The sequence below is a fragment of the Drosophila mojavensis genome, unplaced genomic scaffold (assembly GCF_018153725.1).
Source record: "Drosophila mojavensis isolate 15081-1352.22 unplaced genomic scaffold, ASM1815372v1 contig_36, whole genome shotgun sequence".
Lineage (NCBI taxonomy): Eukaryota > Metazoa > Arthropoda > Insecta > Diptera > Drosophilidae > Drosophila > Drosophila mojavensis.
Window position 1 is genome coordinate 1,711,634 of NW_025318858.1, and position 21,654 is coordinate 1,733,287.

A 21,654-nucleotide genomic window follows, 5' to 3' on the forward strand; every position below is an offset into this window, starting at 1 on the left:
TTGCTTTTTAAATATTAAACAAGAATAGAAATATATTTGTATTTTATACATTTTATAGTCTATTTATTCTAACCTATTCGTATGCTTAAATTTATTTTTAAAATGCTGAAAAATAATTGAAACAGTCTTCATTTTAATGATTTCGGTTTATAAATTTTTTAATCTTTCTGTTTATTTTTTTTTATAATTTCATTTATTTTGAAAATTTTCTTATATTTGTTTTTGTATTTAAATAAAATTTTAAATATATTTATTTTTATTTTTATATTTTATAATATTTATTTCTAATAATCTGACTATTTGCTCATCCATCTCACTCGCACCCACATCCATTTCCACCTCTATTCTCATACCAACTCTCGCTCCGTCTCGCTCCAACTCGCTTCTGATTTATCATAAGCGCATCAAGCTTAAGTGGAGACAACAAACTATATACAGCTGCCAGCTGGCGGAGACTTATGGACTCTCCACGGCGTTTGGGCAGCGCTGGAGCCTTAAGCCGCTTAGGCATAGCGCCGTGGAGACTTTTGTCGATAAGCGCAAAGGAAAAGTAATAGAGAACGAAAGAGAGAACGAGAACGAAACCGAAAACGCGCACGCAGCCAATAAATCATAAGGCGAAGCGTTCAAGCGTCGCGACGGCAGCGTCGCTGCCAGCGTCGACGCCGCTAATGTGCTTAAGGAACGCTTAAGGTTGTCCGCACGTCAGGAATTCGCGTTGCGGCTGATAAGGCAGCGCTTACCTGCGCCTGCCCGTCGGAGACACGCAATACCAGAAGCCCGAAATCAATTGCGTATTTATTGGCCACAATCAATACGGCGCGACAACGACGGCGATTCTCTGCCCCGAGTCCCTGACGGCCCTGACGGCCCTTAGGCAGTCCAGTCAGCCAGTCAGCCAGTCATGCCGTCCAGCCTAACCTAATGATCGCCCACATCGTCGTCGCTGGCGAGTCAACCGCAATAAGCCGCTGGCGTCGGCGTCGACAGCGCTGCGCCCATTTCATTATGAGCCCATTTTTTGTTTGACTGAGGATCGCCTCAGTTGTCGCTCAACCGATCCTTCCACTGTCACTGGTTGCGTCATGCGTCATCGCTCTGGTATGCCGTGTCGACTCGCCTCGACTCGACTGAGCCGTGTCGCCTGCCTACCTGTACCGTCCGCACTTTGCGGCTGTCTGCGCGTAATCAGTTATAAATCACTCATCTAGGAAGTGCACACAGCATGTCACCGTTTCCTGTCCGCTAAGTTGTTTTGTAAACAGACAAATCAAGGATCTGCTGATTCGGGCAAAGAAAAGGGTTGGACTGAATAGGTAAATATTAAAATTAATTTTTACATAAATAAAATTAAAATCATTTTTGGCATTTAATCATTGTCTAAGGGACAGATTTTAAACACACTTGAATAAAATAATAATAATAATAATAAAGTAAAACATAATTAAGTAAATAAAATAAAATAAAAACTTAGATAAAATAAAATATAATAATTTTATTTTAATTTATCAAAAAAATATATTTAAATTTGGTTTACATAATTGGAATATATTTTTTTTTAATTTAAAGAAATTTTTGAATCAAAATTTAAAACAATTTGTTAAAGTTTCAAATGAAAATAAATAAATAATAATGATTTTGAATTTTTGTAAAAGTATCGAAAAAAGTCCCAATTAAATAACAATGATTTTTCTCTTTTTAGGATAAACGAAAATGTCAAATATTTAATGAAATTCAATCAAATTTTATTTTAGCAATTACAAATTTTAAAATATTTATGTAATATCTGGATCTTCTTCAAATGACCTAAACAACATAGATATAAGAGGACTAAACAAATTCCCCAAAATTTGCATAAATCATCGTAATGTCATAACAATTAATATCGATACCAATTTATGCAGTCATAATAATCGCTTGCAATTGGCTCATATTGCACTATTCTAAGCCAGCTCTCGCACCCTCCCCTCGCCTCTCGGCCCACCTTTGGCAACCTTTGCGGCAGCTGCAATTGATCTGCTCGTAGCATTTGGCAGTTGCGCGTCGTGAGGCACAGTGAGCACTCTCGAGAGCGAATGGCAGGCAACCCTTTGGGGGAGGGGGGCACAAAGAGAATTATGAAGTGGGACGACAACAAGAGCGCGTCCACTTGAAATCCATTAAATATTTGTAGAAAACCAATAAAAGCGATACGCAGTCGAAATGTACTCAATGTGCTCAATCTGGCAGAGATCGAGAGGGAGAGGGAGAGGGTGAGTGAGAGAGAGACGCAAAAACAGCAACTGTATTTCGAGTGCCGCCTCTGTGCCACAGCCACTCGAAGGACAACAACACGCGACTCATTCGACTCATTCGATGGCCATCCTTTACAAAATCAAAAGTGTGGAAATTTTTTCAACAATTCAAGCAATAAACATTGAAATATGCTGCAGTTTACACTTGCAAACCCAAACCCATTCCCAACCCCTAAGAGTGCCCCCCACCCCTATGCAGATGGAGACGTGTGCCACAGCAGCAGCAGCAGCAGCAGCAGCAGCAGTAGCAGGAGCAGGAGCAGCAGCTGCTGCTGTCCATGTTGTTGGTCAGCTGCTGCTGCTGCTACAAAGCGTTTCATATTTCGCGGCGCCTCAATAGAATCTTCTGCCTGTTTCTCTGCCCCCTCCAGGTCCCTCTCCCACTCCCGATTCCATTTCCATCTCTTGACCCCTTCGAAAATGTCAACATTTGTTTCATATTCCACATTTTCCATATAATTTCCATGCCTAATTCTATTTACAGCTCTAATCTTATCAATCAGGCCACAACACACGCACACACACACTCACACACACACATAGCCGAATCTAATCACTGCCACGCACACACGCACACACTTGGACAGACTGTAATGATTATAGTGCTTAATACAGTGAGGACTCCTTATGGAGTTTTCGCATTCGTTGTAACTGTTGCTTGTGCTGCTTTGGCCCATTAATCAAACTATTAGCTGCAACATTCGCTGTGCACTTTTTGCGGCCACACCCCTTTTTTTTGGCCAGGGGCGGCCTCGACGAGATTTTCTTCAATTTTCTGCGGCCCGGCTGGAAATGTATTAATGGGCCTTGCGCGCACTCTTGGCGATAATCACGATAATGCGTCCTGTAATCAACTAATAAGGCTCATGTCCCAAGTACACCCCCGCAACGAATCGAGAGTGTGAGTGTGAGTGTAAGAGGGAGAGGGAGAGAGAGAGATAGAGAGACAACCCCTCTGCTTTGCATCTGTGGGGGTTGCGCTGAAAATTGAATTTAACGCGCAATATTTTGTGCATTTTCCGAGTTGCTCTCGTTGTTGTTGTTGTTGTTGTTTGTTTACTGGGGTGTTGCCGAAAATGCAATTCATGTGTTCAGCACGCAGCAGCAGCAGTGAAATTTATGACTTTGGCTTCTGGGCTTTCGCCTCTCGCCCCTCGCCCCTCACCCCACGCCAAAGGGGCTGCTCGCTGCGGCCAGCCTCAGCGCAAAGTAGTTGTTGAGCCTGCTTTTTGGACCTGGGCGGGCAGGGGGAGGGGGTTACGCTATCAGCGGCGAACACATGTCACGAAAAACAAGCATGTCCTTAGCCCTTACGGATACCTCCGACTACGACTGCGAGTCCTGTGAGTCCTCCTCCACCTCCTCCTCCTCCTCCCCACAGAACATGCCTAAGTGCGTGTCGAGCGTAAAGCTGTAAGCTGTAATTAAGCCATCCTTATCGGCCTTGTAAAAATATTGTAGCATATTGGATTACAATGCAGATCGCACTGCTTCCAGATCCGAAGCAGATAAGTTTAACAGGCAGACATATAAAATACTTTAGCTAGTCCCTTGAATAGTCTATCAAGGTTGTTAGGTATATTATATCTCTTATGCTATTGACTTTTACCATGGACTCTAGCTAGTCTTTTAACTAATATAAGCGAACCTACATAGGTGTAACAGAGGAAGGCCAACACCCATGTCTTGCCTGTATCATATCTTATTTTGATTTAAAGGACGAACAGAGTCATTCTTGTCAAGTAATATGAATAGTAGAAAATATTGCAATCAATGCTAATGATGATAATGACAATGTTAATGATTATGAAGATGGAAATGTGTTGTATGCGTTTTCCCTTTCTGAGGACTCTTACCTCTATGCAGCGTATCTTTATACCATATCCACCTTCAAGAGGAATCTCTTGTCTTTAGTGCTTCAATTGTCTGGAATCCTTATCCCACGCCGATTCCTTTTCGGAAAGTTCCAGACACTCCTCCAGGACTTCAGGAATTCTCGAGAGATTCTACGTAGACTCTTTATGCTATTTCACCGATATCTACTAACATTATAATATCTTAAGGCATTTCCAGCCCTAACATCTCAGCCATATTCCAGAGATCTCCTCCATAGATCAACCTCTAAATTTAGCCTTTTTTAAAGGGTCATTAATTTGTATTATTAAATAGTTGTATATCAAACTTAAATACTGGCTTAAACAGAGTTTTATACAAACAGATTTAAATACTACTCACCTGACCTTATCGAATCACAATGGAGTTTTCTCGGACATAAAATTGTTGAAGATTATATGAGCTGGCTTTTAATTAGTCATTTAAAATCAATTAAGTTTTGGCTGTAAAAATTTTGCTGGTCAAAAGTTTGAAAATTTGTTTTTGTTTTTGTTTTTATGGCTTAACAACTAAATTATTCAAGCAGCGACGAGTTCAAAAATTACATATGAGAATAATAAAAGATAAAAATGTTGTCATTAAAAAGACTTGAAAATAAATACAAAATTAAAGGTCAGGAAAATAATAAAAAAAATGTATATATATATATATGGAGTAATATATGTATATAAGGGCAGACTTTCTTTGCCTATCAGACAACATGCATAACTTTCCACAAAAACGAAAAAAAAATAAAGAAAAACTAATTATTGACCGCCCTGGCTTCGCCTTGGTCTGTTACATTTACATTGGCTCGCTTATCAAAACGAAAATTTGTACGCTGATAAGAGCTACAAGCTGCAGCAACAGCACATTGAAGCCTGCCGTCGTCTACCTTAGACGCAGCCATTGCAGCGACTATTCAAATGAGCGCCAGCCGGCGGCCGGGCCGGGTCCAGAAATTAGAAAAGGTATTAAGATAAAAAAGCGACCGACTGTCGGGCGGTAACAAAATGAGAATAAGAAAACGACAAAGAGGAGAGAAAGAAAGAAGCAACAGCACACACACACATACACTCACGCACACAGCTATAAAACACGCCTTGAAATGGCGACCTCAACATTGGGTTTGGCTCTGCAGCTGAAGCTGACTCTGTGCGTGTGTGTGTGTGTGTGTGTGTCGTCGATTGCATTGGCGCCATGTTTATCTAATTTGGGGACATTTATGCATGGCATTCCGCGCGGTTGTTTATAGGTTCGGTTAAACCTGCACTGATAACAGCCGAGCCCGCTCGACGGGCCCCAGCGCGGTTCGAGGCTCGAGCCCCGAGGCGCCCGATCGAGGCGAGCCGATCCAGGGACCGGTCCGCGCCGCTAAAGCTGACTCAGCGTTTGCAACGGCAACGACGACGGCGACTGCGACTGCGACTGCGCAGCGGTCAACAACAATAAAATGAAACGCAGCCCAACGACAATTAAAGCCAGCCGTCGTTCGTCGTCATTTTCGTCTTGCTTTGGGGGTTTTTTATACAAATACTTCATACCCAGATACCCATTGAAAAGGGCTAGAGTGGGTATATTGGCTAGGTGAGTGGTACTACTAGACTTACTATATAAATATGTCTCTATGTCTCTATGTCTATATGTCTATATGTCTATATGTCTATATGTCTATATGTCTATATGTCTATATGTCTATATGTCTATATGTCTATATGTCTATATGTCTATATGTCTATATGTCTATATGTCTATATATCTATGTGTCTATATCCATGTCTTTAAATCATTCTATCCTTATCAATTTCTTGTAGTCTTTCTCTCTCTCTCTCTCTCTCTCTTTCTCCATCTCTCTCTCTCTTTGTCTTTTCCTATTAAAGACCTCCTTCTAGGACCGTTCTCGATTTCATATTGATATGCCTCACCGTTAAGAACTTCTCTCTTAAGAAAATCTTTAGTATTTTATATATAATTCTCTAGCTATAAATTTTATATATTCTTCTTCTCTGGCATGAAATAATACCAAGTGTATTTCTATGCTTACTTACCTATGGTCATATAGGGCATTCTCTAGTCCTGCACAACCGACTAGGGCAAACTCATTTGCTTGCCAGCGATTTTATTGAGGCATTTTGTGAGCCAAAGCAGAGTCTGGAGTGTGTCATGCGGCCCAATCCTGCGCTGCTTATCTTTGGAATGTAACTTAAACTTTAAGGATTATTGCCTACAATAAATTTGCGTAGCAAAGGGAAAGACGTCGACGTCGTCTCTCTGACTTCGACTTCGATTTCGATTTCGACTCCGACTTGGCTTTTAGCTGAGGTAAGTCAATACCTGGCACCGCAGCTGCCGCCAAGGCCTGCGTCCGCCCGCGTCCGCCTGCGCGTTTTGTCTTTCATCATTAGCGCTAATTAAAAGTGTATAAACTTTCACTTTGCAGCCTTCTAGGCACTGCTGGCCACGTGCCACAGGTTGCTGAGCCGAGCCCACCTGCCGTACTAATGAGCCAAAGAGGCTTCAAAACTTGGCCAACATTTTTGGCCAGTTGCTGTTGCTGTTGCTGCTGCTCTCGCTGCTGTTGCCTCTGCTGCTGTCAAGCGAAGCGTGATTTATGACAGAAAACGACAAGAGCAACAACAACAACAACAGCTCAACCAAGTGGAAGCTGTGCACACACTTGACTGGACGCTGACCCTCGCCCAGAAGCTAGACGGAGCTGCGCAGACGGAGCTGAGCTTCTCTGAAAGGGAATCGCAACAGCCGCGCCAAGGCAACGCCCACTCGACTCAGTGAGCCATGGCTGATGTGGCAACACCTACATCATCTCTATCAGTGTGTGTGTGTGCATGTGTGTGCGTGTGTGTGTGGTTGTCAAAAATATAATTTTATTGCCACCAAAATGACAACACTTAGCACACTCCACTCGCACTCTCTTCCTCTCCCTCTCCCTCTCAGACCCTCTCTCGCTCTGTCATCCCTTTCCACTTCATTCAAATCTTCCGCTTGATTAGGCGCCAATTCGCACATAAAAAACGGAGAGGAACAGCAAGTCAAGGCAAAGAAGTGAGAATGCAAAATGTGGGCGTAGCCGCGCCCAGCAATTATGTAATGTTTGACTGCGACTCAGGGCTTTGGACAACAAGGCTTCGCCTCGGGGTTGCACCACCGCACCGCTTGCCACTTCAGCGCATTCCGTTCCGAGCCGTTCCGAGCCGAGCGGAAATCCAGCTTCAAGCGTATTTAAACGCCAGCACGCGTTCCGCTGCGTTCAGCTTCCAGTAAATTTGACAGAATTGTTACATTTGTCAGCCGCATTAAACTTAATGACAATATGGCTCTAATCATATGGCCTCTACCCCCGCCTGTGCAGAGTACGGCAAGGGTTACGACTGCCAAAGGGTTCGCCAGCGAGGTCAAAGCAAGTGAGAGAAGAAGCTTCTAGACGACAAGCCGAAAGACAGGTTCAGTTAGGCGACTGTTGATCCATAGGTTCTACCACACCGACTTATGCTGGCTTCCCCAAGGAATACCAGAACCTCAGCAAAAACAGCGATAGGGCTCTGCTCCTCCTCCTGCTGCGTAACATCCAGAATACCTCGAATGGCTTTAGCCTGGGGGCCAGCCAAACGGCTTATCTCTGGCATTATGTTTTGCTTCAACTTGCCGTCAGCTCTGCACTCGTTTTTCATACATTTTCTTTTGGCCAGGTGCCTCGAGCTGCTACTTCCCCCCCATCCACAGCTAGAAAAGTTTTCCTTTAGCTTCGGCCACAAGTTTTTTGTATCCTTTGCTCGGCATATTTGACAAGGGAATAGGGTTTTGACTGGCTTATATAAAAGGTTTGGAACAGCAATTCAAGTTGGTATAGGAAATTTATTGCATTAGATATAGAGTTCCAAAAATTACCATAGTGATAAATATTTTTGAATTCTTCTTAAAAATGGAATTTTTTATACGAAAAATTGTACAAATATCATTTAGTATAATTACGAATCTAAAATACCGAAATAAGAATTTTTCTGATTTTGTTTATTTTATTTATTTGATTTATTTCATTTATTTGCTTATTATTATTAATATTTATTACTATTACTTTTTATCAAAAAACTAACAGCTAGTATCGAATTTATAAATACAAAACTCATATAATAATTTATATATGTAGACATATTTAATACTATATATTTTAATAATAAATTTATTTTATTTTTATTTTTAATATAATTTCTTTATTTGACTTTCAAGTTTTATTACTATATATCTTTTAAGATTTTTCACAATTTCATTCATTCAATATTTTATTGAGCAATCTTAATTCTAAATCGTATCTTCAATTAAAAACTTTTCATTTGTGGCTCTCCACAATTTAATGTTTGACCTTAATTCGATTTATCTATAAGTGAAAGTCATAAAATTGCATTTTATAGCCTCATAAAATTCGACGATAATTTAAATTATTTTCAGCACATAAAATTTTATCATTGTTTCATTATTTATAATCTATGCAAGCTTTTAAGTGCATATATCAACAATTAAATCGTTAACTGAATATATATATATTACATGAATGTATATATAATTAACTTTGCTCTTTTATTCTCTGAAAAGCTTTGATATATGTATCTGAGCTAATTGGAATCTAATAGATAATAGTAATAATAATTATGAATTGTTTTTGTTTGTGTTTCAATATACATAAATCAGAAAATAGATAGATATATAAAAATTTAAATAATAGAACAACATTTTACGAATAATAATCCAAAAATTTCATTTATTTTATTATACCCTGAACCCATTTTCAATGGGAAATCAGGGTATAATGGTTTTGTTGAAATGTATGTAACAGGCAGAAGGAGGCGTGGCAGACCCCACAAAGTATATATATTCTTGATCAGGGCGACGAGCTGAGTTGATTTGGCCCTGTCCGTCTGTCTGTCCGTCTGTCCGTCTGTCCGTCTGTCCGTCCGTCCGTCTGTCCGTCTGTCCGTATGTATGAACGCGTCGATTTCAGAAGATATAAGAGCTAGAGACTTCAAATTTTTTTTAAAATGTTCGTAATTACAGCGCGCATATCAAGTTTATCATTAAAAATCGATAACTCATCCCGATCTTTTTTATCGATAAAAAACCTTATCGAAAACCAGTTATAAAATTATATCTTCTACACCTTTATTGCTAGAGTCTCCAAATTTTTAATGTAGTTCTATATGCAATTTATACAATTTCGGTTTTTGTTAAAATTTACCCCCCACCCTTAAATTCACCCCCTCACCCTCACTTTTGTAAAAAGCGTATTTCAAATACTAGAGACTTGTGCTTTGGCAATTACATGCATATCCATGTCATAATCATAATCTGAAAATTTCATGAAGATCGTACGTCCACAAAAAAGTTATTAAGCAATTAAGTTCTCATAGTAAGCGCTCACTGCCGCCCATGCGTGTTTATGCTTGTGTGTGTATATGTATGTAATTGTTTGTGTATGTGTGTGTGTGTGTGTATGTGTGTATGTATGTGTGTGTATGTGTATGTATGCCTGTGTGTGCGTGCGTGTGTGTGTGTGTGTGTGCGTGTTTCTTGTGTAAGCTGAAAGACGCGAAAAATTATTGAAGTAGCTATTACTCCAAGAGTTCAGGGGATCTCGTAGTCGAGTAGTCTCGACTAGAGCTTTCTTACTTGTTTAGTTTTAGAAATAATGAATAAATAATATAATATATGAATAAGAAAACAACTGTTAAGATCAAATATATATATATAAATATTGAGATTTTTTAACATTTATTCATTAGTAATAATAAAATTAAAACTTATTCAAAAATTAAATTTCAATTAAATACAAAAATAATAATAAATTAAAATTCAATTTCTCTTCACATTTTCGCTCTGTAGCGCATTGCCTGGATCATTAAAGCTGAGCTAAACCATTTTTAAGCTGCTCTTTGTTCTTATAGCAATTATTATTGCTGTTGTTGTTGTCACTACTGCTATTGTTGTTGTTGTTCAGAATTTTTGCCTTTGCTATATCTGCATAAATTTCCCCTTAAGACTTGCCGCTGCGGACAGACTTTTTGGTTAGGCCAAGGCATTGGTGTTGGGTGATGTCTCTCTCTCTTTCACACACGCACACACACACACTACTTTAGCGCTGCTTGGGGCGATAACGCGCCGAGTCGCAGGTGCTGGGCAACGACATTCGAAAGGGTAGCAAAACAGCGACAAGTGCCAAGGGGTTGACTCTATGCGGACTGTGGGCTGTGGGCTGTGGGAGGGCTACGGTTCATAGGGTTGACCAAAAAAGGGGGCGTAAGGCAAGTTGCAACAGCAACGGCGTCGAGAGTGGAGGCGGAGGCGGCTGCCGCAGCGTTTGTTATGTGTTTTGCCTGACAACAAGCAAAAGCGCTTGCCGCCATTTTTAATATGGCGCACGACACACACACACACTCACACACTGACTCACACACTTGCACCTTAGCTTAGAGGTAGAAAAATGCAAACCCCTTCAGATCTACACTACCACCCCCCGGTCCACTCCCCCTCCCCCTCCTACCAGTCTTTTACTTTTATGGCTCTGCCTCATTTTTGCTGCTGCTCAACTTTGGCAGCGACTCCTCTGCCTGGATTTGCATATAAAACATTTTCAAATGTATGCGCGCGCACACACACACACACGCTCACATAGAGCTCCACATTGGGGCTGCGGGGCCCGTGAAGCGCTCTCTGTGCGCTTTACCGTCATATAAATTTTCGATTGATATGCAAACTTAAAAGGAACCGCAAAAATTATGCTCCAGTGAGCTGGTTGGACTACGAAGCGCCACACAACAAGCAAGCATACACACAGAGACACACATACATACATATATGTTGTATATATGTATGTGCACCGCTATAGAAAAGCAAATCGCAGGCAAGGGCGGTTTTTTGCTTTCTAGCTGGGATTTATACGGTATATCTAAATAGACAGGTGAGATATTGCAACGGATGAGTGAGGAGAGCTCCTCTACCTTTCTCTCTCTGTCTATCGCTTAATATATTTTGAGTTAAATAAAATTTATAATATATTTTAGCATATCTAACTATAACTACAATTCGTAATATGCTGAGGAAGATATGTAGATATAATATATTTAAAATGTTATCAATGTTAGCCGACCTTTGATTTATTCAATTTCCACATGTGATTATTATCAATTAATAAAAATTAATAATTAATTCACGTCGATGGCCCTCGTAGCTAGCACGTTTAATAATTTTTAGATTTATATTTTTTATATTATCTAATAAATAAATAATAATAATAATAATTAATAAAAATTTTATATTTAAATTAATAATATAAAATCTATAATATATATATCTATATACCTTACTCTTAATTTCACATTTGATCGTTATTATTTAAAGAATTGACTCAAATTATAAAATACTCACAACTTTTGCTCTCTTTTCAAAAGCTGTAGCTCTATAATTCCCATTTGGTTAGCTCAGATAGAATAGGGCAAGTGGAAGACTAGTCTAGTCTGCTGCTGGCAGGATCTGGAAGTGCTCGAGGTATAGCTATATACAGAAACTATTGTGTATTAAATTGTTATTAATATGCTGAAAATATGATGTAATAAAATATTATTAATTATTTAATAGTTAAATATTGTAAAATTTATACGACAAACAATTATATTATATATTTTATTTTACATTTATAATAATGAATGTTTGTTGAGATCTTAAACTGGCCACTTTTTGATCGGCAATACGGACTATGCTCAGCTGCAAATTTATATAGAAAATTTAAATAATGTACAATACAAGTATTTATAAACATATGTATACATATGTATGTAATTACTAAATTAAATATTAGAAACGCATAATTCAGTGATAAACACAATACTTTCATATTTATATATTCGGAAAGTATATTAAAATTAGCATATTCTATCATTCATTTAATATTTATTTATGTACTTATTTATTTTATTTTATTTTATTTTATTTTATTTTATTTTATTTATTTATTTATTTTTTTTTTTTTTTTTGTTACAAGGAAAACTAATCATCATAATTGTAAGTTATTTAATTATTATATATATATTATATGTTATACACAAAATATATATTTTTTTCATGTGTTTACATTTTTTCTTCTTCTAATACTTAGTTATGACTGCTGTGAAAGGATTCGATGAAGTCCTCATACCGCTTCATAGGAAAGTTTTCTACTCCTCTTCCATTGCTTACCAGATTTGGTATATATAACAGATCTTATTCTTACAATCATTTACTCTGATAACTGTAAACTAATAAAACGACTCTCGCCTGTGCGAATAGCTCTGGCAAATAGCTATGTAAGTCTACACACACACATGTGAATATGTGTGTGTGTGTCTATGCTTGTGTGTGGCCACGTTATAAAAATTCAACGAGCTAGGTCTGCTAAGTCTGCCCGCCGATGGGGCAGCTTAGTCCAAATGCTATACAAATAGCTCTGCTCTGAGCGTTTTGGAGTTGGATGAAGAGCAGCCCGGGGGCGGGGCAGCGGTTGCAAAAGGGGGTGTGGACTGTGCGCTGGGGGCAGACACTGAAGTTCGTGCGCAGCTAAAGCTTTGCTTAAAAATTTAACAAACTGCAGGCCAAAAGCTGCACAGGCTGCGTTTGACTGACGCTTGACTGATTGTTGTTGCATGTTGTTGTTGTTGTTGCATATATGTATATGTATATATTCGCATAGATGAATGCAATGCAAATGTGAAGCGAAACCAATGAAATTTATATTCAATCAAATTGAAATGCAAACAAGTCGTTGTTATTGCAACTGCAGCTGAGTTTGTGGCAAGTGGCATGCGGCATGTAGCTGCTGACTGCTGGCAGGTGGCAGGTGGCGGCACATTTGTTTGCCGAAAAACCAATTGGAATTGAACAAAAAGTCATGACAACAGCAGCAGAAATTGCACGCTCTATGACTTTGAATGACAGATGAGTAGCTGCTGCTGCTGCTGCTGCTGCTGCTGCAGTTGCTGCAACAATGACAGCAACTGCAACAATAACAAGCGAAAGCAACTGCTGCAAAGCGCCAACAATGAAAATGTCGCGTTTGCGTTTGCCAAAAAAGCAAACAAAGTTCGAATATAAAACAAAAACAAAAACAAAACACGAACAACAATGACAGCTGCAAAATGGCAACAACAACAACAACAACAACAGTGACAACAACAATTGATGTGTGCGGGCGTCTGCTCTGACTGGAAACCTAATTCAAAATCAACAAAATGTGAGCTGACAACAACAATGAAATGGAACAAATGTCAAATGCAAATACACTGCTCAAAAAGAGAGCCAAGTTCTTGCCACATACCATATACCATATACCATGTACCATATACCATATACCATATACCATGTACCATGTACCATATACCATATACCACATACCATATACCATATACCATGTACCATATACCATATACCATATACCATGTACCATGTACCATATACCATATACCATATACCATATACCATATACCATATACCATATACCATATACCATATACCATATACCATATACCATATACCATATACCATATACCATATACCATATACCATATACCATATACCATATACCATATATACCATATATACCATATATACCATATATACCATATATACCATATATACCATATATACCATATATACCATATATACCATATATACCATATATACCATATATACCATATACCATATACCATATATACCATATATACCATATATACCATATATACCATATATACCATATACCATATATCACCTGTGGATATATAATTACCGTTAACCTAGACGGAAACGGAAATGTCTCGCGACAAATGGCGGTCGCTGAATGCATGCATGATTGACACAACTGACTGACTGACTGATTGACTGACTGATAGACAGACTGGGCGCTCTTGTCGGCCTTTTTTGGTGGGGTTGGTTGACTGCCTGACTGCTTGGCTGCCTGACTGCCTGACTGCCTGGCTGACTAACTAACTGACTGACTGACTACTGCTTCCGCTTTTTACGTTCATTGCCTCTGCCACAATTTTAATTTTCCTAATGGATATCGATCCCAGTCGACGCTCACCCAACAACAACAACAACAACAACAATAACAGCGTCGTCGTCGCTGGCAAAAAGGATAATAGACTTCTTTATTGTGCATGCGACTCTATAAAAGTCAACTCTGGACTTTGTTGTGTATGTGTATGTGTGTGTGTGTGTGTGTGTGTGTGTGTGTGCGGCGGCGTAGGATTGCGGACTCGGCCTGACACACAAACTGTAGCATAGACACACACGCACACCTAAACACATACAGCACACCTCAACAACCTCACACAATAAATAAACTGCTACGTCATGCAGCCAAAACATTTGCCAGCTCTCTCCCACTCACACCCCTCATTCGCTCCCTCTCTCGCTCACTCTCTCTCACCATCTGCGCTTGCCTTTAAAGCTCTTTGAAATTTGTTTTGCCCATGTAAGGCCTATAAAATTTCGCTTGACCATATGAGTTGAAGTAAACGTAGACTTTAGCTCTATCTAGCCTTTCATTTCCATTCTCTCCCTCTCTCTCTCTCTCTGTCTCTCTCTCTCTGTCTCTTTCTCTACTCTTTACATTTGCCTAAACATTTGGCAATTTCTGCCTTTGCTGCTGTGCTCCGCCAAGTGCGAAAATTAAATGAACCGCAAGTCCTTGCCCTGCCCTGCTGCCGACGCCTCTCCTAACTGCCACCCCCCCTGCCCTTGCCCTCGCCACGTGACGTCCCTCGCGTCCTCTGGGGCCGAGCTGACTGTTTGCGTAGGTGTTTTGCGTGTTGCTATTTGCATAAAATTTTTTTTACTATTTGCCTTGGCTGGAGCCAGCGCAGCAGCAGCAGCAGCGGCAGCAGCAGGTCTGCGTCTGTGCTAGGGAGGTCACACTGTAGCATGTATCACCCGCAGATTGATACGAGCTGCCAGCAGCAAGCGTTCGCTTCTGAAATTAAAATTGAAATTCGAAATTTACATTCAGCTTCGACGAAATAAAAAACGAGTTTCGATTTGCTTGCGATTCTGTTTGCCTATCAAAAGTGGACGTCATTTTATGCTAAATACGCGAACAGACAAAGAACGAATGTAATTCTACTAATAAATATAAATATATAATATATATAAAGAGTTATTTACCAAGCTCAACTCTTTAAAGTTCTCTGTAAAAGTTGCAGCAATTGGAAAAGTAGTTCAATGCAGCATCTCTGGCATCTTTGCTCTCGCTCCAATGACATGGAGCAGGTCTTCAGTCATTTCTATTATCGGGCTAGCAGACATCTAACACAGTTGCCAAATTGGCTACTGATTGCAGCTGTAACAGAGCTTCAAGCAATCAAATAGCAGAATGCAAACAATATTTGTTGGGGAGTGAGGGGGAGTGAGGGATATGATTTGAAGCCAGTTCAAGTCAGTTCACACTCACATTCACAATGGAACGCCACACACACACACACACACACACAGTAAGTGTTAGCTCTGCTCCAACATTTCTAATTAACTAGGTAAGAGCCCTCACCTGGATGGATGCTGTCCGTCAAGCAACCAAGCAGAGCGAGTTGTGAATCGAGGACGTGTTTTACCTTCTCGTTTGCTTTTGCTGTTCCTGTTTGCCAAATATCCTTGGCCAGGACAGGCGACAAGCTGGAAATATTAAATTTAATAAAAATAATATTATGATAAGTGTAGTTGCTCTATAGAGCAAAATATTTTTTTTAAATTTATCTTTGAGAAAAAACTATTTGGTACTGTAATTTTCCCAGGAGGAATCAGGTAAAAATCTAGTTAATTAGACCACAATTTTTAACTAAATTCAGATTTCAGTAGAATTATATTTATAATGAATAGAAAATATTAAGTTACAGAACTTAAGTTTAAGAGGAGATATTCCATTTACTTTGATTAAAATGTGTTGCTAGACAAATATTTAATCAGAAATGTATTTTCTATATTAATTTGACAATTTTTACTAAAATAAAATACTTTTATCGAAATTTAAATTATAAAATATAGGCTTTATCGAAATTTAAATAATAAAATATATAACTAATCTATGAAGATCACAAAGCTGTGAAATACAAAATTAGATAAAATCATTTTAAATTTAAAAAATGTTTTCTAAAATATTTAATAATGTGAAGAACAAAACAATTGAAAATAAGTGAAATAGTTTTCAATAAATATAGTATTAAATAATTTACATACATATATTAAATTTGACTATTTGAACATTGAAATTTAATGACAACATAAATACATAAAAATATTGAAATATAAATAGAAACTTTATTGACCAAAAAATAGCTTCAGAATCTGAAAAATTAACAGCCGCCATAATTAAGCTAAACCTTAGCGAATATGTTTAGAATTACTTGTATTTTTAGTTGTTGTATTTGATAATATTTTATTAATACAATTTACAGATTCTACAAAACTAACAATTACTTGAGTTTATGCAATCAAATGTAAATAATAATTACTCAAGTTTCCGAAAACAAATGTAATACAACAGCTAAGTCGATTCCAGTTAAATCATTAACTGCAAATCACTGGAGAAACAATAATTGAGAATGTAACTGAGAATTGGCAAATCGATGCTCCATTCTCTGTTTCTTAAATATCAATGAATAGCAACAATGGCAAGGATAATGCGGCGCAGCTACGACGAGGCGAACAACAAAAAGTTGGAAAACATTTCATTTGCTGTTGAAGAGGGGGCGGCAAGACAGGCGAGTGGGTGGGTGGCTGGGTCAGTTAGCATTGCTTGAGTGACATGTCCTAAATTTTGTTGTTGCTGCTGCTGCTGCTGCTCGCCAGACTTTTACCGGCATTTCAATTAACCCAATTAATGGACGGGACCTAATTAAATTTTGAAATCATGCTGCCAGCCAGCACGCACACACACCCGCACACACACACACACACAGCCAGGCAGGCAGACACACAGACAGACAAATCAGTCAGCTGTTTTTCCCAGCTGCGTGTGTGTGTGAAGGAGATGGCGCGAAAGCTTTTACAGTTGTAGCATTACATGTTCTGTATACATATACACATATATACGTGTGTGTGTGTGTGTGTGTGTGTATGTGTGTGCATATACTAATGTCAGCGTCTGGCTAACTGCGACGGGCTATGAGTGAGCGTAGTGGCCCAATCGGAGCGGAGCTGATGACCTTGATTACAACATGACGAGCAGCAGCAGCAGCAGTGGCAGCAGCAGCAACCCTCACCACCTCACCGTTCGTTGGCGGAAGCAGCGGCAAATAAAAACGGTAAAAATAACGGCAAACTGTGTGGCAACTGGGGATTCAGGCAGCAGACTGCCAACTGGCAGCTAAAACAAATCATCAGAGCAGGCGGAACTGGGTGCCAAGTCAACGAACTGGCTAACCGCAACAACACACACACACACACACACACACACAGATAGTAGTGGGGGCAGGCGTGGCACATGTCATTAAAATTGCAACAGAGCCTTGAACAGTAAAACGGTAAACGAGACACAAGCCCAAAATCAAAAGATCAATAATTATTATGATGTTAGCTACGAGGCCAAAAGACGTTGCCACAGCCGCAACAGCAGCAGCAGCAGCAGTGGTAGTGGCAGTGGCAGCCGCAGCCAAGAGTCAAGACAAGGTGCGGCTGTGGCTGCCAAAAACTTCGACAAGCGCATTACACAGCCAACAATTGCAGCCAAACACGATAGAGCGAGAGCAGACGAGGGAGGGCATTAGGTGGGAGCAGACTAGCGGCATTTGCTTACAAGTGCAACCATTTTGTAGTACAAACTTCGAAAACCAAAAGCGAAATTGGCAAAACAAAGGCAAAAGGCAGCAAAAAGGAAGAGCAACGAACACGCTCACACACACACGCACACATGAACAGACACATTCGAAAAAAAGAAGAAGCGAAGCAAAGCGAAGCGAAGCGCGTTGGGGTTGACTGCCTCCATTGCCTGTAGATTGTGGCTAAAGTTAGCGACGGCAAAGGCAGCGGCAACGGCAACGGCAATTGCAACTCAGCTGTGCCGCCCGCCAGTGGGGCGACTCATGCGCAGTGGCGCCAACCGATTGGCCCGCTTGGACGCCATTTAGAAAACGTGCGAAGCGAGATGGCATGCGTCGCGTGCGAGCAGCACAGCCAAACACCTGTTCCTGTTGCCCGTTTTCGAACAGCGAGCGAGACGCGCCCCAGACCCGAAAACGAACGAAACCGGTTGCAGCTGCTGCAGGCAGCCAACGTAATCCACACACTAGCTGTACTGCTCTAACCAAGCGCCAGCGCGGCTGCTGTGCGAGCAGTGCCGAGCTGTAGCCAGCCAACGAGGGGTTAGCTGTGACGCCGGCGTCGACGGCGACAGCAACAGCGACAGCGACGCAGGGCCCGAGCGCGAACACAATGAGACGAGGAGAGACGAAGCGCGACGAAACGAAGCGAGCGGCTCTGTAAGTTTTGCCTTTGTGAATCCGAAAGACACACACGGTCAGCCGGTTTAGTCGTTCAGCAGTCGCAGCGCCGTCAGCATCGTGTGGTTCGCGCGTCGTTTTCGTAAATATTTCTCTCTATTATTGTTGTTGTTGTTGCTGTGCTGTGCGCGTTACGTTTAGAGAAAGAACAACAACAACAGCAACAACAGCAGCAGCCGCAGCAGCAGCAGCAGCAATTCAAGCAACGAACGCAACGTACGCACCCCAAAACAAATTCGCCGTCGTTCGCCGTCGCCTTTCGCCGTCGTCGCCTTTGGATACGAGAATACGAAACTCTGCGCTTCCTCGACCTATGGCGTTATTACATTTACCTGTTCGCGTGTGTTACCAACTGTGACAACAACAACAACAACAACAACAAGAGCAGTACACAGCCAAAGAGCCCAAAGAGTGCGTGAAAAAGTTCAGATACGAAAAATTATCTTTGCCTAACTAAACTGTACAAAAAGTGCCTTAAAACGCAGCAGTTAAACAAAAATATTGCTAAAACTTCGATACACACACCCACACACACACACACACGTATACACCCACACACCCACACATACACACACACACAACACTTGATGCTCAATGTGGAAAATCGTGTTCGAATTTTGAGTTGCGCTTTCTTTTCGCCCATCATTTCTACAAAAGATCTGAAGTGTATTTTGGTTGGTTGCCGGTCTATAAGCCAAATATATGGTAATGGCAGAGATTGGTGGCCATTTGGCTCACCAGCTACCATTGCACAATCATAATCACAATCACAATCACAATCACAGTCACAGCCAAACTGGATTACAGCCATCGCTGGTGATGAATCATCACCTGGATTTGGATTGTCACGGCCACGATGTGATAAGTAAGTACATCTATATGCAACAATCTATCATACGTCTATATATGCTGTACAGTGATGAATGCCAACTAGAAATCGGTCCATGAATCAACCAACTTAAGCAGCCGTCGGTAAACCAGTTTCCCGAATCGAATCTCGGTAGCTGGCGAATTTCTATCACAATTTGTATTCACAAAACCTTTCAAGGTTCTGAGCACTTGTGTTTTACTTCATCCTCTTCTTCTTCTTCTCCTTGCTGCCTTCAGATAAGTCGTTATAAACAAATGTTTTTGTTAGTAACTATGATGGATTGGAGTGTTATTTGAATGCAAATGATTCGCGTGCGGAGAATATGTTTCAAAGGCTTTCGGCATATTCATTTTGTTGACCTAGCAATTTTATAAAATATTTTTGTGGAAGTGCTAGATACATTGGTTAGAGTGTTACAATATAAATCTTATACATTGTTTTGCTAAGGAAAAGGTCTTACACATTGTCTTTAGGCATCGTTTGCAGTAATTTTCTTTATCAATAAGTTTATGTAGTCATTCTTCCTTATTCAAAGTCTATTATCCTCATTTTCGATGAGGGTTTTCCACCTTTAAACTATTTCTATATAGCATTTTTGGTATATTCAATATATCATACGTTAAGTCTTTCTTTCAATAAATCTTTCAATTTAGATTTCAATATATCTCTCTCATTCAGCTCTTCAATCTATGCTTTAAGCATCTCACCTGAGCTTTATTCTCAGTTTGTGTTTAGTTCAACTTTTCCTTCAAGCTTTGTTCTGAAAATTCATTCTATTGATGTTGAAATTGAATTAAATATGTTGCAATTGTTTCAATCAGTCTTAATTATTATTGTTTCCTCCTTTTCCATAAGCTTTTATCTCAAGGTTCCAAGAGTTATTTTTTCACTTATTGAAAGATTGAATTTTGTTTCCTTCTTTCAATCTGTTCTTTTCCCATTACCCTTAGCTTTACTTTCTCACATTTGCAATGCTTCAATTTAATCTTTCTTCAATCTTGATCATGTCATGTTTTTCTTCGAGTTTCCCATCAGTTCCATCCAGTCTTCTTCTTCACTGTCAAACCAATTCGTACCACTCAATTGCAAACTACAGTTAATCCTCTATACATTTAAACCAATAATTTGATAACTAGTTCAACTAGTTAATCTAACAAAGTACATTTAGCTAGCCCAATTATTGTCACGCCTGATGCCCAACGCTTCAGTTCAGTGGAATCAGAGCCCAGAGCCCAGAGCCCATTCCGTAGCATTAGCCAACAAAACATATCATATGCGGCTAATAAAGCTATTTAAGCGCTTTAATGACTTATTTATGGGCAATGTCGCACTCGGATACAAATTATACACAAAACAACGCAAAATTTGCAAATTAAATTGTCATTAACCTTTTCCCACAAAAAAGCAGACATTAGATATTAAATAAATTAAACAAAAACAAACAACTAATTTGTGCAGTAAAAGTGAAAAAAAGGATTTCCGAGTTAAACAGTAATTGGAACAAAAATAGATGTGGATAAGGGGAAATGGAGATAAGGAATATCGGAATATATAATTAATATATACAAATAATATTTAAAAATTAATAATATATAATAATAATAATAATGTATCAATGGATAACCAAGACTATATTATATACATATTTCTATAACGAACTCTATTTTCTATTACTGCAAACTTGCTTGATTACTTTTATTCAATTTATCTAAATGGAATCGTTATAACTCTGCACTCATTGCTCTGACATTGACAGTTTGTAGATGTTAAAGGAAAAATATGACTTAAGGAATATAACATATACCTTTAACATTAATTGCTAGATGAGATGCAATGTTGCTCAGTTCAATATTTCAAGAGTTCAAGATCAGTTTATAGCTGTAGAGGCTTGCAAGGTTCCATGGGCAAATATTATCTGTCAAAAATTTAACAAATTTAATTCGTTATTATATTAAATACATTTCTTTTTTTTTAATATGTATTTTTTTTTTTTTTTTTTTTTTTTTTTAATAATTTGATTTTATTTGTGAAGGCATATATATATATCTATAAAGCTTCATTTGCATAGAGAATTTATATCAAATATATTCCA

The 21,654-nt window shown here is 39.2% G+C and overlaps 1 protein-coding gene across 1 annotated transcript in view; it reads left to right on the forward strand.

Annotated features, from left to right (window-relative positions):
* The first annotated feature begins 18,722 nt into the window (after positions 1 to 18,722).
* LOC6575741 (insulin gene enhancer protein isl-1) overlaps positions 18,723 to 21,654 on the forward strand; it is a 29,073-nt gene continuing 26,141 nt past the window's right edge. Inside the window, exon 1 of the mRNA XM_002001710.4 lies at positions 18,723 to 19,556. Within this exon, the coding sequence (XP_002001746.1) occupies positions 19,394 to 19,556 (163 nt within the window). The 5' untranslated portion in view covers positions 18,723 to 19,393. The remainder of the gene's footprint in view (positions 19,557 to 21,654) is intronic.